This window comes from Dasypus novemcinctus, chromosome X (assembly GCF_030445035.2).
Source record: "Dasypus novemcinctus isolate mDasNov1 chromosome X, mDasNov1.1.hap2, whole genome shotgun sequence".
NCBI lineage: Eukaryota > Metazoa > Chordata > Mammalia > Cingulata > Dasypodidae > Dasypus > Dasypus novemcinctus.
In genome coordinates, this window is record NC_080704.1 from 93,044,198 (window position 1) to 93,062,088 (window position 17,891).

General features: G+C 35.5%; 1 protein-coding gene across 2 annotated transcripts in view; it reads left to right on the forward strand.

The window, feature by feature from the left end:
• The first annotated feature begins 1,491 nt into the window (after positions 1–1,491).
• Positions 1,492–17,891, forward strand: part of CYLC1 (cylicin 1) — a 48,721-nt gene continuing 32,321 nt past the window's right edge. The window contains exons 1-2 of one of the 2 annotated variants that reach the window (XM_023582911.3): positions 1,492–1,531; positions 14,642–14,695. In XM_023582911.3, the coding sequence (XP_023438679.2) occupies positions 1,515–1,531; positions 14,642–14,695 (71 nt within the window). In that variant the 5' untranslated portion in view covers positions 1,492–1,514. The remainder of the gene's footprint in view (positions 1,532–14,641; positions 14,696–17,891) is intronic. The other variant, XM_071213380.1, reaches the window with a different exon arrangement.

Consider the following 17,891-nt stretch of genomic DNA (forward strand, 5'->3'; position numbering starts at 1 on the left):
GGATCAGCAGAATATCCATGTCTACATAAAATACCATGACTTTAAAATGCTTTTTCACCTAAAGTAAGGGGGAAATGGAAAGGAGAAATGAGTTTATATGGCTACGAGTTTCTAAAAAAGAGTCTGGAGGCTGGCAGAAGGATTGCCCTCATGTACAACTGAGCAAAGTCAGAGAGACAGATAAAGCAGATACAACCCCCAGATATTGGTTCCTTTGAGGGCTAAAGAGACCCATGGGAGTTATGGTCATGGCCGATAGGGTTAACTACCAGGGCAGATGGCCCCTTTTTGGAAATGGTGTTTATGTGTGATGAATCTGGACTCAAATGGGATCTCCCTTCATAAGACTTTCATGCTAATGTGCTGGAGGTGCAGTTAATGTTGGGGTTTAAGATATATTTAGGGGATTTTAATCTCTGGACTGACAATGTGATAGCCAGGTCGTGATCCTCAACAGACTCCAGCACCTACAATCTGATCTATTGGACTTACCACACTCAGCTAAGATGGAGTTGAAGAAGGACAACCACCACACCATGGAGCCTAGAGTGATTACAACTGAAAATGGGAGGATTGCATCCAGCATCCATGTGGAATCTGAGCCTCCTCTTGACATAGAGGTGCAATGGACACAACCAATCCAATGTCCACATAGAAGCGGTGGCATTGGTTTGGGAAAAGTGGACATGGTGGACGATGGGTATGGGGAAAGACAGGAAGAGATGAGAGGTGGAGGCGTCTTTGGGACATGGAGCTGCCCTGGATGGTGCTTCAGAGGTAATCACCGGACATTGTAAATCCTCACAGGGCCCACTGGATGGAATAGAGGAGAGTATGGGCCATGATGTGAACCATTGTCTATGAGGTGCAGAGGTGCCCAAAGATGTACTTACCAAATCCAATGGATGTGTCATGATGATGGGAATGAGTGTTGTTGGGGGGGGAGAGGGGGGGGTGGGGGGGGTGGGGTTGAATGAGACCTCACATATATATTTTTAATGTAATATTATTACAAAGTCAATAAAAAAATATTTTTCCTTTAAAAAAAAAGTATATTTGGAAAAAATGACTGTAAACTTATGCCAATTTGTTAGGGGAAAAGGTGTAATATGAACAAATGTACAGGATTACAAATGATCTTTGTAGAGAAATGTTTCTATTCCCCTATTGCATCCTATATATCTCTTTTGCAGAAACGATACACATAAATGTTCACATACCTATGAACACACACACTAAAAAATAGTTTCATAACAATTAGCTATTTGTTAAACAACCATATAAGTTCAGTCAATGAATAACTGCCTGAGTCTCTTAGTTCAAGATTAAAATGCTCCTGTGTGAACACAATCACAATTTTATAATGGACTTCAAAAGCACCTATGCACTGAAAAATTTTATTGCTCTTTCTCCTTTAACTTCCTGTTTTTCATAGTCTCTCTATGACATCATCACTCAGCATCACCAGTTTGAACTTACAATACTGAAGTCCTGGCAACAAATAGGCAGGGGAAATGTCTGTTCCAAGGCTGTAAGTCCTCTTTTCAATACTTTTTAGCATTTTTAATGACTAAGATAGTCGATTTGGTTATATATTTATATTTTTAAGTGTAAAGAACATTTCATTAATAATTTCATTTACAAATTTAAAATGAAATTAAAGAAAGTTGTAAAATTACCATCAATACCATGGGTGTTTTGGTGTGAGATTTAGCTAGTTCATTTAGCTTGACCATTTTTTTTCTCTGAATCTCAGTTTCCTTATTACTGTACCTTACGTCAGGGAAACTGTGAAAGCACTTTGACAATTATAGTAGTAGGATTTTGTATATTAGTTTGGTATATTTGTCAGTGTAAGGAGAATGGTTCTCATAAAAGTGAAGTTTTATTAATCAGTTAAGGAAAGTGTAGTGTTTTTTAAAAGAAATCATTAAATAGATAATAAAATATTATTAATAGTAAATTAAATAACTGCTATTAAAAAGGATTTAATTGCTGAATATTTTGGTCTTGATCTTTATTTTAAAAGGTAATCTTCAATAAAAAAGATTTATCTATTTATTTAAGTATAAATATTAGGATAAAATAGGACATTTTGAAGTGGACATAACAGGCAATATCCCTACATATTCATTAAAACATGTGAAATTACCAATATTCAAATTTTTTTGTCTTTTTTTATTTTTCATGTTACATTTTAAAAATATGAGGTCCCATATACCCTCACCCACTTCATCCCACTCTTCCCCTCATAACAACCCCCTCCATCATGAGACATTCATTGCACTTGGTGAATACATCTCTGAGCACCGCTGCACCTCATGATCAATGGTGCACACCATAGCTCACACTCTCCCAGTGGGCAATGGGAGAACATACAATGTCTGGTAACTGTCCGTGCAGCAACACCCAGGACAACTCCAACTCCCAAAAATACCCCCACATTTCATCTCTTCCTCCCACTCCCTACCCCCAACAACCACCATGGCCACTTTCTCCACACCAATGCCATATTTTCTTCAATTACTAATCACAATAGTTCATGAATAGAATATCAGTAAGTCCACTCTAATCCATACTCTATTCCTCCATCCTGGGGACCCTAGAATGGTTGTATCCACTCCACATCTATACCAAGATGGGGCTTAGATTCCACATGGATGCTGGATGCAATTATCCTGTTTTCAGTTGTAGGCACTCTTGGCTCCCTGGTGTGGTGGTTGACCTTCTTAATCACCATGTTAGCTGAGTGGGTTAAGTCCAATAAACCAGAGTATAGGAGTTGCAAGTCTGCTCAGGATCAGAGCCTGGATAGCACATGCTCAGTCCATAGATTCAACTCCCCTAGGTATACACTAAACCCTAGCACCAACTACAAATCTGGTAAAATTAACAGGAGAGGCTTGTGAACAAATATCACATCTGAGTCCAGTTCCATCACACAGAAACACAAACTCCAAAGTAGGGCCAACTGACATGGCACTGAACTCCATCTGCCATGACCATAGAACCTGTGGGCCTCTGTAGCCCTCAGAAGAACCAATACCTGAGGTTGTATCTACTTTATATGTCTCTGGGACTCTGCTGAGGTGTGCATAAGGGCGACCCCTCTGATAACCTTCCGGCTCTTTTTGGAAACTCATAGCCATATAAACTCATTTGTCCTTTCCATTTCCCCCTTTTCTTAATGTCAAAAAGTATTTTTTTTTAAATTTTTTTATTTTTTATTGACTTTGTAATAATATTACATTAAAAATATATATGTGAGGTCCCATTCAAAAAGTATTTTTAACTCCTGGTATTATATGTAGACTGAGATATTCTGCTGGTCTGAGTTGACGCTTTTATTCAAGGTCATTTTCTAGTTACATCACCAGCTGGGAATTGGTAGTAATCCCTCCGTCCCAGGGAGGCTCATCCCCAGGAGTCATGTCCCATGCTAGGGAGATGGCAACACATTTACATGCTGAGTTTGGCTTTGAGACTGGCCACATCTGAGCAACATGGTGGCTCTCAGGGTACTCTTAGGTACCCTGCAGCTCTAGGCCTTGTTCTTATTTCAGGTACACAGGCTTACAAGCATAGTCATTAGTATCTAGGGGTCATTTTGGACCATCCTTGTTTGGTCTTTGCCATTGCACTTGGGGCGTTGTTGCTGTTCCTTTAGGGACTGTGATCGAGATCCCCTGGCTAGGAACTCTGCACTCTCTCAGTTGCTGTTTTAAATTATAAACTCTATGAAAATATCCAAGCATTTTTTGTACCCTGGATATATGCCCTGGAGAATTCACTGCCAACCACGTATCCCCTGTCAATAACCTCCCACACCAGTATTCCTCCCCTGTCATTGTTAAACCTCTCTGAATACCAAAACTTATTCAAAAATGAATCCCAATATATTGCCAGGTTCCATTAATAGTAAAATGGAATATATTGATGTTTTTAAAGGATAGATATAGAATACATATTAATTTAGAAAAATTAACGTAAAAATAAATTGGGGTATCCAAAAATTTAAAAAGACAAAAGCTTTGTTTTTGAACTTTTGCCTTTCATCACTGCAATAAGTGTTACCCTATATGCAAATTGGCAAGGCAATTTCTTCTATCTTTTCCTCAGTGTCTATGTCCTTTCTTTTTCTTTTTTTTCATAAATATTAAGCTTGTCCTCACAAAACTTTTAGATCACAGTAATTCAAATATACAATATAAAGTACTCCCACATATCCAACTCAAAAACCTTTTCCCTTCTACAGCAATAATTTTTTACATATTCATACTATATTTACTGAAAGTGATGTAAAGATATTGAGACAATAGCTTTCAAACAAGGTAACATTTGGGTTTACATTGTGGTTTATATTTTAGACTATACAATATTCTAAATTTTTAGTTATCTTATGTTTTACATGATGACTTACATTTTAGCCTATCAGCCCCTATACATTTTTGGAGTAATTTAACATGTCTTATATACCTTCTTGCATAATCTTATGGAACACTTCTATTGCCAACACAGTTACATTGATTCCATCTATTCAATAGCTCTTTCCCCCTCCCCTCAGGGCCCAGAATAACAGTCAAACTTCACTGCTTGAAGGGCCATGTTCAGAGATACTTGCAACAATGTTGAGGGCTTGACATGCTCAAATGCCCTAACTCACTGGGAGCCACCATTTCTCTCGAGAGATACAATTCCCTCTCTTTGAGAACATCAGTCCTCCCCAGAATGTGGATATACCTTCATTCTCATTATAAGGGTCTCTATCCAATGATGTAATCCACTATAGCAAAATGAGCACTCACACATTCCCTAGAAGCCTGTCCTGTGTCAGATTATCCATTTTAAGCATCTTAAACAGGTAACCTGCTTTATTATAATTTTGAAAAAGTTTTCTCAGCATTATACTCTCATCAAAATATCTGACAATCTCATATGTTCATATGTTCCCCCACCCTCACCCCAATTTATTGGGCAATATTACCCATACTCCCATCCCTAGACCCCCTCAAGCCTGCAAAGCCCCACCCAAAAGTAACCCTATGCCCACATTTTATCCCTTCCTTGTACAAATACTTACATCCAGCTTATCATAGATTTCACCCATGTAGGTGTCAGCTTACATACTTCCTCTACCCCCTATTACCTTTAAGCCTATCATCCGGTCTCTAGCTCTCTGAGGCAGCTTGGTTTACTTATTTCATATCATTGAGGTCATGTAGTATTTGTCCTTCAATCCCTGGGTTGCTTCACTCAACATAAGGTTCTCAAGATTCATCCATGTTATCACATGTGTTTGTAGTGTATTTGTTCCTAAAGCTGAGTAGAATTCCATTGTATGTATATATCACCTGTTATTTATCCATTCATCTGTTGATGGGCATTTGGGTTGATTCCAACTTTTGACAATTGCGAACAATGTTGCTATGAATATTGGTGTTCATATATTGGTTTGTGTCCTTGTTTTCAGTTCTACAGGGTATATAACAAGCAGTGGAATTGCTGGTTCATATTGTAAACCTATAGCTATTTTTTTTTGAGAAACCATCAAAATATCCTTCAGAATGCCTGGATCCTTCTGCAATCCCATCAGCATTGTATGAGTGTTCCCCTTCCTCCACATCCCCTCCAGCATTTGTAGTCTGTTTTTTCAGAGCTGCCAATCATATGGGAGTAAGATGGTATGTCATTGTAGTTGTGATTGGCGTTTCCCTAATAGCTAGAGATTTTGAGCATTTTTTCATGTGCTTTATAGCCACTTGTATTTCTTCTTTGGAGAAGTGTCTGTTTAAATTTTTTCCCCATTTTTAAAATGGGTTGTTTGTCTTTATTTTCAAGATGTAGGAGTTCTTTATATATGCAGGTTTTAAGTCTCCTATAACATATATGGTTACCAAATATTTTCTCCTATTGTGTAGGCTCCCTTTTCACTTCCTTGACAAACTCCTTTGAGGTGCAGAAGGCTTTAATTTTCAGAAACTCCCATTTATCTATTAGTTCTTTTGCTGCTCGTGGTTTTGGTGTGAAGGTCATGAAGCCATTTCCTATTACAAGGTCCTGTAGATGCTTCCCTACACTGCTTTCCAAAGTCTTTATGGTCTTGTCTCTTATATTTAGGTCTTTGATCGATCTTGAGTTGATTTTTGTATAATGTGTGAGTTGACAATCCTCTTTCATTCTTTTACATATGGACATCCAGTTCTCCAGACACCATTTGTTGAATAGGCCATTCTCTCCCATTTGAGAGGACTCAGTGGCTTTATCAAATATTATATGACTATATATATATATATATGAAGATCTATATCAGAATTCTCAATTCGGTTCCATTGGTCTGTGTTTCTTTTCTTGTGCCAATACCATGCTGTTTTTAATACAGTAGCTTTGTAGTATGTTTTGAAGTCAGGTAGTCTGTTTCCTCCAATTTCATTTTTCTTTTTCAATATGTCTTTGGCTATTCCGGGCCGCTTTCCTTTCCAAATAAATTTCATAGCTAGTTTTTCTAGTTCCGTAAAGAATGCTGTGTTGGTTTTCATTGGGATTGCATTGAATGTGTAGATCAGTTTTGTTAGGATAGACATCTTAATAATATTTATTTTTCTTATCCATGAACAGGGAATATTCTTATATTTATTTAGATCTTCTTTAATTTCCTTGAACAGTGTTGTTTATTTCTCTGTGTATAAGTTTTTTACATCTTTAGTTAAATTTATTCCTAGGTATTTGATTTTTTAAAATTTTTGTAAATGGTATTTTTCGTGATTTCATCCTGAGCCTTCCCATTATTGGTGTACAGAAATGCTATGGATTTTTGCACATTGAGCTTATAACCTCGACTTTATTAAACTCATTTATGAGTTCTAGAAGCTTTGTTGTATACTTATCAGGGTTTTCTCTGTATACGATCGTGTCATCTACGAATAATGAAATTTTGACTTCTTCCTTTCCAATTTGAATGCCTTTTATATCTGGTTCTTGCCTCAGTGCTCACACAAGCTCTTCTAAGATAATGCTAAATAGGAGAAGTGATAGTGGGCATCCTTGTCTTGTTCCTGATCTTAGAGGAAAGGATTTTAAGATTTCACCATTGTAAATGACGTTGGCTGTGGGTATTTCATATACTCTCTTTATCTTGTTCAGAAAATTTCCTTATATTCCAATCTTTTGCTGTGTTTTTATCAAGAAAGGGTGCTGTATTTTGTTAAATGCTTTTTCTGCATCTATCAATATAGTCATGTGATTTTTTCCTTCAATCTGTTTATAAGGTGTATTACATAGTTTGATTTTCTTATGTTGAACCATCCTTGCATACCTGGAATGAATCCCACTTGGTCATGGTGTATAATTCATTTAATGTGTTGTTGAATATGGTTAGCAATTATTTTGTTGAGGGTTTATGCATCTAGGTTCATTACAGAAATTGGTCTGTAAATTTCCTTTCTTGTGTTGTCTTTGTTTGGCTTTGGTAGTAGGGTAATATTGGCATCATAGAATGAGTCAGGTAATGTTTCTTCTGTTTCCATTTTTGGAAGAGTGTCAGCAAGACTAGGGTTAGTTCTTTTCACAATGTTTTGTAGAATTCATCTGTGAAGACATCTGGCATGCTGTTCTTCTTAGTTGGGAGGTTTATAATGACTGATTCTATCTCTTTACTTGTGATTGGTTCGTTATCATCAATTTCTTCTTCCATCAATATAGGTTGCTTATGTGTTTCTAGGAATTTGTCCATTTTCTCTGAATTGTCATTTTTGTTGAAATATATTTTTTCCAAGTATCCTCTTATGATAGCCTTTATTTCTGTGGGGTCAGTGGTGATATTTCCTTTCTCGTTTCTTATTTTGTGTATTTGCATCTTTCTTTTTTTCTTTGTTAGTTGAGATAAGGGATTGTCAATTTTATTGATCTTCTCAAAGAACGAGTTTTTGGTTTTGTCTATCTTTTCAAGTGCTTTCTTATTTCTATGTCTTTTATTTCTGTTCTTTTGTTCTTTCTTTCTTTCTTCTTCTCATGGGGTTACTTTGCTATATTTTTTACTAATTCCTCCAAATGTGCAGTTCTTCAATTTTTGCTTTCTTCTTTTTTGATGTATGAATTTATGGTTTTAAATTTCCCTCTCAGTACTGCTTTTGCTGCATCCCATAAGTTTTGGTATGTTGTGTTATCATTTTCATTCGTTTCAAGGTATTTATTAATTTCTTTGAGATTTCTTCTTTGACCCACTGTTTTTCTAAGAGTGTGCTGTTTAATTTCCGTACCTTGGTGTGAAATCTGGGCCTCTGGCCCTTGTAGATTTCCAGCTTCACTCCACTCTGGTCGGAGATACCATTCTGTACGATTTCGATCTTTCTGAATTCATTGAGCCTTGCTTTGTGGCTTGGCATATGGTCTATCTTGGAGAATGATCCATGTGCACTTGAGAAAAATGTATATCCTGCTGTATTTGGGTGTAATGATCTGTATGTGTCTATTTTTTGTCTTTATTTTTTTAACATTACATTAAAAAAATATCAGGTACCCATATGCACCCTCTGTCATCCCACTCCTCCCCCCATAACAACAATCTCCTCCATCATCATGAGACATTCATTGCATTTGGTGACTACATCTCTGAGCACCACTGCACCTCATGGTCAATGGTCCACATCATAGCCCACTCTCCCACATTCCACCCAGTGAGCCATGGGAGGACATACAATCTGTTAGATCCAACACCTCTAATATACTGTCCAAAGTTTTTGTTTCTTTATTGAATCTCTTTTGAAATGTTCTGTCCAAAGTTGATAGTGGTGTATTAAAGTCTCCCACTATTATTTTAGAGGCATCTATTCTTTCATTTAGTTTTTACAGTGTTTGCCTCACAGATTTGTAGGCACCCTTCTTAGGAGCATAAATATCTATGATTGCTCATTCCTCTTGAATGATTATCCCTTTCACTAATATGTAGTATCCATCTTTGCCTCTCACAAATGTTTTGCATTTAATATCTATTTTGTCTGATATTAATATAGCTACTCCTACATTTTTTGGTTATTGTTTGCTTGTAAGATTTTTTCCATCCATTCACTTTCAACCTCCTTGAATCCCTGGGTCTAAGATACGTTTCTTGTAGGCAGCATATAGATAGGTCATATTTCCTTATCCAATCTTCCAGTCTGAATCTTTTGACAGGTGAGTTTAATCATTGAGTTTCAGTGTTATTACTTTCAAGGAATTATTTATGTTAGCCATATTTTCTTTGGACTTGGGTTTGTCATAGTTTGTTTGTTTGTTTCCTTCTCTTTTTGTCTTTTTTGTTGCTCTTACACTCTCCTACAATTCTGCCTCTCCTGTTTTTTTTTTTCTTTCATCCTGCAGAACTCCCTTTAGTATTTCTTGAAGGGCAAGGTTCTTCTTGGCATACTCTTTTAATTTCTGTTTATCTGTGAACATTTTGAACTCTAGTAATGCTAGCTTAGCTGGGTAGAGTATTCTTGGTTGGAAATTTTTACTTTTAGTACCTTGACTATGCCATACCACTGCCTTCTTGCCTCCATGGTTTCCGATGAGAAATCAGCACTTAATCTTATGGAGCCTCCCTTGTATGTGATGGTTCTCTTTTCTCTTGCTGCTTTTGGAATTTTCTCTTTGTCTTGAGCATTGGATAATTTGACAAGTATATGTCTTGGGGTCGGCCTGTTGGCATTTATGGTGTTTGGAGTGTGTTGGGCTTCCAGGACATGTAAATCCATCTCCCTCAGTAGATTTGGGAAGTTTTCAGCCATTATTTCCTCCAACACCCCTTCTGTCCCCTTTCCCTTCTCTTCTCCTTCTGGGATGCCTATAGTACTTAAGTTTGTGCATTTTGCATTGTCATCCAGATTCCTAAGTCTCAGCTGGATTTTTTAAAATCTTTTTATCAATCAGTTCTACTATCTGTTGGATTTCAGATGCTCTGTCTTCCATGTCACTAATTCTCTCCTCTGCCTCTTCTAATCTGCTGCGATTTGCTGAGAGTTTATTTTTGATTTCTTGAACTGTGGTGTTCATCACCATCATATCTGTTATCTTTTTGTGTATGTCTGCAATTTCTTCTGTATTCTCTCCAAGTGTTTTCTTCATATTGTTAATCTCTTCTTTTACTTCATTATGTTGATCTCTAATATATGTTTTCAGATCTTTAATTACTTGTCTGATGTTCTGCTCCTCTTCCTGGTTTTTAGTTTGTTCATTGGATTTGGCCATGTTTTCTTGATTATTGGTTTGGTTTGTAGATTTTGTTGTTGTCTGGTCATCATTTTATCTTGATGGGTTAAATCAGTTCCTTAGCTTCTTTGTCTAGTCTTGGGGATTATTTGTTGTTCCTGCATAAGTTTTATGTCTTCCCTTTGTCACTTTTTTCTTCTTACTCTATTTTCTTGTTGCTGGCTAAGTTCATTTTGAAGGATATTATTTGGGCCTTTGAAAGCAAAATGAGTAAGAAAAGAAAATCTATAAAGTAGTATTGGTAATAAATGTTAACAAAACAACAATGTGAGATCTAGGGGAATGGATATTAGATTCATGTATGTTGTGTAGAGTTATAGCAGTAAGTAGAGTACCTATAATGAGACAATCAACTGAATATGGGGAGGAATATAGTATGAATTAAAAGGCCAGTGTTTTCTTGAGAGAGGGAAAGAGGAAAGAAAGACAGTAATATCAAGAGTGGATAAAGACAGAAAACAGAACAAAATATTAGAAATTAAAAGTCAGACAATTTTGGGGCCAAACAAAGGGAGGTGGAATGTAAGAGAAACAGTAGAGGATGGAGGATAGAAAGATGTATGGGAAGGGGGATAGTGTAGGTGGCCAAAATCAATACACACAGAAAAGAGGAAATGGAGGTTGAGGGAACACTGCAAATATGAAGCGCTCCCTGCAGCACCTCTTGCAACAATCTCTTCTGTCACTGTTTCACCAAATTGACGTTCAGACACCTCCTGCCCTGCAAGCATGCGAAACAGCCTGGTCCATCAGGACTCCAACCCTGCTCAGCTGCTTCTTTGCAGGAGAGATTATGAGATGTACTCTCTCAGACGCCATCTTGCCCTGCCTCCTATTCAATCATTTTTGACCTAAAAATGGAAGCTTCTTATAGTTCAATACAATGTAAAATGTTCAGAAAAAATCAATAAGAAAACTACAATCAATGTAGCATAAAAGTAATATGAAAGGTCAATAAGCACATGAACATGTGCAAAATTTCAATCATACAAAGACAATTTTAAAATTTTTGACTAAAATCCAAATTCTACTAAATTATTGTATAAAAGATAATTAAATTATATATTTCTTAAATGTTCAATTTTTTTCAATAGGTATGTACTACTTTTAGAATAAGAAAATTCAGTAGTTTGAAAGAAAATAAAATACTTAGATAAAAATTTTAATTGAGTTCCCAAAATCACTAGTCCTTTTTCTAAGACATTCCTAGTTTGATTTTGTTTACAACTGATCATCCCCTTTACAGCACAAGAGTCTCAGAACTATGTCCCATTGCACATTATCTCTTTGAAATTCACTGTCATGAGCAAAACCTCCTATATCTTTCTCTTCATCCTATCTGAATATCTTTACCTTCTTGGTCTATCTGAAACCTAGCTTTCCCTGAAATACACTGATTTTCTGTCATCCTTCTCAAATAGATGTTGCTGCTTTTCTCACATTCCCTCTGACCACTGGGCCAAGAGTTGCAGTAAGTGTTCCCCAATGTAACTTCCAAATCATTCTCTTTCTCTTTTCCTTATGAAGAGCCAGCTTTGAATGGAATATCTTCAGGTTATATCATCTATTTTTCCTTATTCATCTGCTGACTCCTAGTCCACACCCCTTCATTTTTCCAACATTTTTCCCTGTCATTCTCTCTAACAGTACTCCTGTCTTAATTCCTGCTTATTTCACTATAAAGGTTATCATTCTCATACCAGGATATCTCAATTACCTGATTTCTTCCCCAATTATCTTGTCTTCCATCCTAACTCATTGTCTCATTCCATTTCAATCCCTCCAAAATCTCAATTTTAAATATTTCACAGTCTGTTCACTGTCTCACATAACTCTAATTCTTCCACTCTAACCCTTTTTCCATTTCTGTAAGACCTATCATTTATTCTACCACCATTTCCACTGCCCTTCAACAATCCCCTCCCATTGTCTTCACTTTCTTACCAATAACAAATTCTTGCCTAAGATCCTTAACAGCTCATGGTGAATCAGTACAATTCTGGAATACATCCTCATCTCCTTTGTTGCAATCTCCTTTCACACCTCTCCTCATAAATGTCTAATTTTGGATTAATCCATCTCTCCCATTAACTCCACAATTGCAGTTTTGTAAGAAAATAAATGTCAAGGAGAATGTTACTATGATAATTGACTTCAATTTAAATTTATGATGGAAAACTTCAAGTGGGCCATTTATGTTCCTTGGCATTTTACTTCTTCAATCTATTCAATGGTTTTCTACTCCCATTGTGAATAATTCACACTTGTTCCCCCCTTTTCAAATCTATAAGAACTTGTCCCCACCCCACTCTCAGCTAATAGAGATAAATGGGAAAACATTGTCATTCTCACCAAGTATATATTAACCTATATGCATCTTTACTCCTATTCTCTGCCTTTTCTCCTGAAAGAAGGAATGCCTTCTTTCCCCTACTTATATCCAACTCCTTTACCTGTGCATTGGATTTTTCACCCCTACTTCAGGACATAGCTCTTATAATGAACTCCTCTTCTGTAACATAATTTTTCTTTTTTTTAAAGATTTATTTATTTTTATTTATTTCTCTCCCCTTCCCCCCCACCCCAGTTGTCTGTTCTCTGTGTCTATTTGCTGCATCTTCTTCTTTGTGTGCCTCTGTTGTTGTCAGCGGCATGGGAATCTGTGTTTCTTTTTTGTTGCATCATCTTTTTGTGTCAGCTCTCCATGTGGGCGACATCATTCTTAGGCAGGCTGCACTTTCTTTCGTGCTGGGCAACTCTCCTTATGGGGCACACTTCTTGCGCATGGACTCCCCTATGTGGGGAACACCCCTTCGTGGCACAGCACTCCTTATGTGCATCAACACTGCACATGGGCCAGCTCCACGTGGGTCAAGGAGGCCCGGGGATTGAACCATGGACTTCCCATGTGGTAGACAGATGCCCTAACCACTGGGCCAAGTCCGCTTCCCTGTATCATAATTTTCTAATCTATGAAATAATTATCATCAGCATACCAAAAATCTGTAATAGTTACTATCATTGGATGAAAACAAAAATTATCTTGACACAACATCCTCCTCTACCTATCTGAGAGATAAGAGACAATAACATTTTTTCCCATTATAGATATCCAATTGACTTGTATCTTTATTGAAAATACCATCTTCCCCTAGTAAATTACAACTTTGGGATAAACCAGGTGACCGTCTCTATGTAGGTCTGACTTTGTACTTCTAATTCAGTTGCATTTTGTTATTTGTCTCTATTTATGCCAATACTGCATTGCCTAAATTACTGAAATTTTATAATTAGTTGATATATTGATACGTGTAATGTTTATCTTTCAAATATGTTGATCTTCCTAATGGTCTTGGTTATTCATGACTCTTTCAATTCTACATAAAATTTTGAATCAACTCTCAATTGTCACATAAATTTCAAAACTTTTATTAGGATTACATTAATCAATTTGGGGAGAAATGTTATATTTAAAATAATGTTTCTACCAATCCCTGAACATGGTATATCCCTTAATTTATTCATGTTTTTTAAATTTATCTTTTGTAATTATAAGTTTAGAGACATTCCATGCATTTTTAGATTCATTCCTAGATATTTGATATTTTTATGTTATTATATCATTGAAATATTTTCCAGCAGTTTTAATATTCTTTATAGGTATATAATTGATACTCACATTTGTCTTTGCATTTATCACCCATACTAAAATCACTTGCAAATTCTACTAGTGCACCTGGAGATATTTTATATATTCTGCATAAACAATAATGCTGCTTGTATATAATAATAATTTATTTTCTGATTTTTGATTCTTATAATTTTATTTGATTCTTTGCTTGATTACACTTGCTAGGTCTGCAGTAAACTAATAACTCAACATTCTAGTCTAGTTCCCAAGCTCAGAGAAGAGTTTCCTATATTTTATCATTGATTATTGTGTTTATTTAATAGGCTTCCTATTGATTACCCATGTCAGATTGAAGAAGATCCTTTCTATTAATTGCTTGCTAAGATTATTGCCATGAATGAGTGCTGCATTTATCAAATGCTTTTCATGCATATATCAAGATAATTATAAAATTTCCCTCCTTTATTCTAATTGGATAATAAGGTAAATTACATTGATTTACAGATATTAAACTAAACCTGTATTCCTGAAATAAACCTCACTTTGTTGTGATATAAAATATTTTCTATGTATTAAATTTGCCATAAAATGCTTACAGATTTTGGCATCTATGTTTGAGAACTAGAACTGTAAATTTATTTTCTATAAATGACCTTGTCAGATTTTGATATAATGGTTATATTCTCCTCATAGAGAAAGTTGATAAGTGTTCTCTCTTTTCTATCCTTTAGAAAAGTTTGTGAACAATTATTGCTATTTCTTCCATAGATGTCTGGGAGAATTGACCAATGAAGATATCTGGAACCAGAATTCTCTGTGTCGGTAAGTATTTAATTATTGAGGCCATATTATACATGCTTAAATATATACATATGTATATGTATATATGTATATACAATGATTCAGATTTTCTATTGGTTTTAGCTTTAATATGTTTACAGAAGTTATGGGTTTACAGAAAAATCATTCATAAAATAAAAGTTTCCCATATAACATCACATTACTGATACCTTACATTGGCTTGTGGTGCATTTGTTCCAATTAATAAAATCACACTATTATGATTGTACTATTAAATATATTCCATGGTTTTATTTAGGGCTCACTGTTTTCATAGTGCAGTTCCATGTATTTTAAAATAGTATTCTATTACCATATATCCAACTTAACATCTCATCTTTATGTGTGTTTTAATCAAGAAATTTCTATATTTCATCAACATTATACAATTTATTGCCATAAATCTTTCATTTTCTTTTATTATTTTCTGCTGTTATTTGTATTTTTTCCTAGTATATACTTCAGCTTTAATTTGTTCTTCTATTTAGAGCTCATTATGGTGGATAGTTAGATAATAGTTTTTTTCAGCTTTCCTTTTCTAAATTGAATTTGAAACTAAATTTTTTAAGTATGTCTTTGCATTTCACAGATATTTGAATATATTTTCTTTATCATTCAGCTCAATATGTTTTCTCATTTTCATTGTGCAATAATCTTCAACACAGAAATTTTATTTTTAACTTACAAATATTTGGATAATTTTAGTTGTCTATTTTTCCATTAAATATGACCCACTGGATATATGCCCAATGAACATATTCAGTATTATTTTAATACTTTGATATTCTTTTATACTTGATCTATGACTGAGCATATGGTCAATTTTGTTAACTGTTCCTTGTATGTTTGAAAGAAAACCAGTGAATTTTGCAATTGCTTTGTGTAATGTTCATATATTACATCAAGTATGTTGATCATGTTTTTCAAATTTTTTGTATCTCTGCTGATGCGTTTTGTCTTCTTAGTCTATTAGTTACAAAGATATGTATGCTAAAATCTCCAACTATAATTGTGATTGTACCTATTACTTCTTTTATTTCAATAATTTTGCTTTGCTTTATATATTCTGAAGGGATGTCAATGAAGTCTATAAATTTAAGATTGTTATATAATCCTGTTGGTTTGACCCCTCTACCATTAAAAATGGCCTATTCTTCTCTATTTACATTTAAGTCAACTTTGTTTGACCTGAATATACCTCAGCTTACTTGTCATTAGTGTGTGTGCGGTATCATCCCATTATTTTATTTTCAACATTTCTGTGTTCTTATATTTTAGGTGTATCTCTTACAACAAGCAGGTAGTCAGATTTTGTATTTTAATCCACCATAACATTTTGTCTTTTAAATAGAATATTTGGTCCATTTACATTTTTTTTGCAGGACCAAGGGCCATGGATTGAACTGGGAAATTCATATGTAGGAAGCAAGCACTCAAACACTGAGTCACATTGGTTCCCCTGACATTTTTTGTGTGTGTTTAGGAGGTACTGAAAATGAAACCTGGGTCGTACAATGTGGGAAGCAGGTCCTCAAAGACTTGAGTCACATCTGCTCCCTTCATTTACATTTTTTTAAATTATTTTTATTTTTAAAGAAACTTTAGATAGCATACACGTTACATAAAAATATAGGGAATTCCCATAAGGCTCACCAGCTCCCCCTTCCACACTTTACCATATAGGAACAACTATCATGTGTGTGGTACATTTACTAAAATTGATGAACACATATTGACACATTGTTACTAACTGTGGACTATTATTTACATTATAGTTCACACTTTGGTTTGCACAATGTTATAGGTTATGACAAAATATTTAATGGTCTGTATCTATCATTGCCACGTCCTTCAGGAAAATTCCAATGTCTCAAAACTGTTCCCATATTACACCTATTCTTCACAATCTGTCCCCTCAAAACCTATGATGACCAATGCATTTGTATCAACGATAAAATTTCTTCCATTTATGGCTAACAATATGGCTGTAATAGAATAATAAGTCTATTTTAGTCCATTTTTCATTCCCCAATCTTGAGGATTTTGAGATGGTGATGGTCACTCTGTTTTTAATTGAGAGAGGAACTAGGTCCCATGGGGTAGATAGATGGAGCTATCTTTTTTTTTTTTTTTTTAATTAATTTTTTTTATTGACTTTGTAATAATGTTACATTAAAAATATATATGTGAGGTCCCATTCATCCCCACCCCCCCCCACCCTCCCCTCCCCCCCCCCAACAACACTCGTTCCCATCATCATGACACATCCATTGGATTTGGTAAGTACATCTTTGGGCACCTCTGCACCTTATAGACAATGGTCCACATCATGGCCCCCACTCTCCTCCATTCCATCCAGTGGGCCCTATGAGGATTTACAATGTCCGGTGATTACCTCTGAGGCACCATCCAGGGCAGCTCCATGTCCCAAAGACGCCTCCATCTCTCATCTCCTCCTGCCCTTCCCCATACCCATCGTCCACCATGTCCACTTTTCCCAATTCCATGCCACCTCTTCTATGTGTGATGGAGCTATCTTGCTTGCAATTGCAGTCACTCCATTCCTTGGGATGGGCATTGTTCATCATCATCTCCTTGTTAGTTGTCTTGGGTGAGTCCAATGAACTGAAGAGTAGGTGTTGCTACACTGCTGAGATTCAAGGCCAACTGGTATATGAATGGATCAAAAACATCCATCTCTGGGATGTGTATTATCAAGTATAGTGCTATTTATAGTTTGATCTAAAAAGGGCAGAAGAGCTATGTGTAGGGAAACTATAAATTAGTCTAAGTCTTTTATACTGTGTACCATAAATTCCAGAGTAAGGCCCAATGATGGGCAATGGTGGTTCAGTGGTAGAAACCTCACCTGTCCTTAATTACTTTTAAATAATTTGTAAAAAATATTTGGATTTAAATCCAACATTTTACCATTTGACACTATTTGTACTCGTCTTTGTTCTTTACTTCTCTTTTGTTGCTTTCCTTTAAAATAAGTATTTAGATTACAATAATAATCTTTTCACTTATCAGAGTTTAGAATTAATTAGTATTTCCACCCCTTTCTAGACTATTTAAGGAGCTTATAACACTTTAAAATAATAACTCCATTTACCACAGCCAAATTATTGCACTATTATTAACATGAAAAGTAATTTTCGGGACACGGACTTTGGCC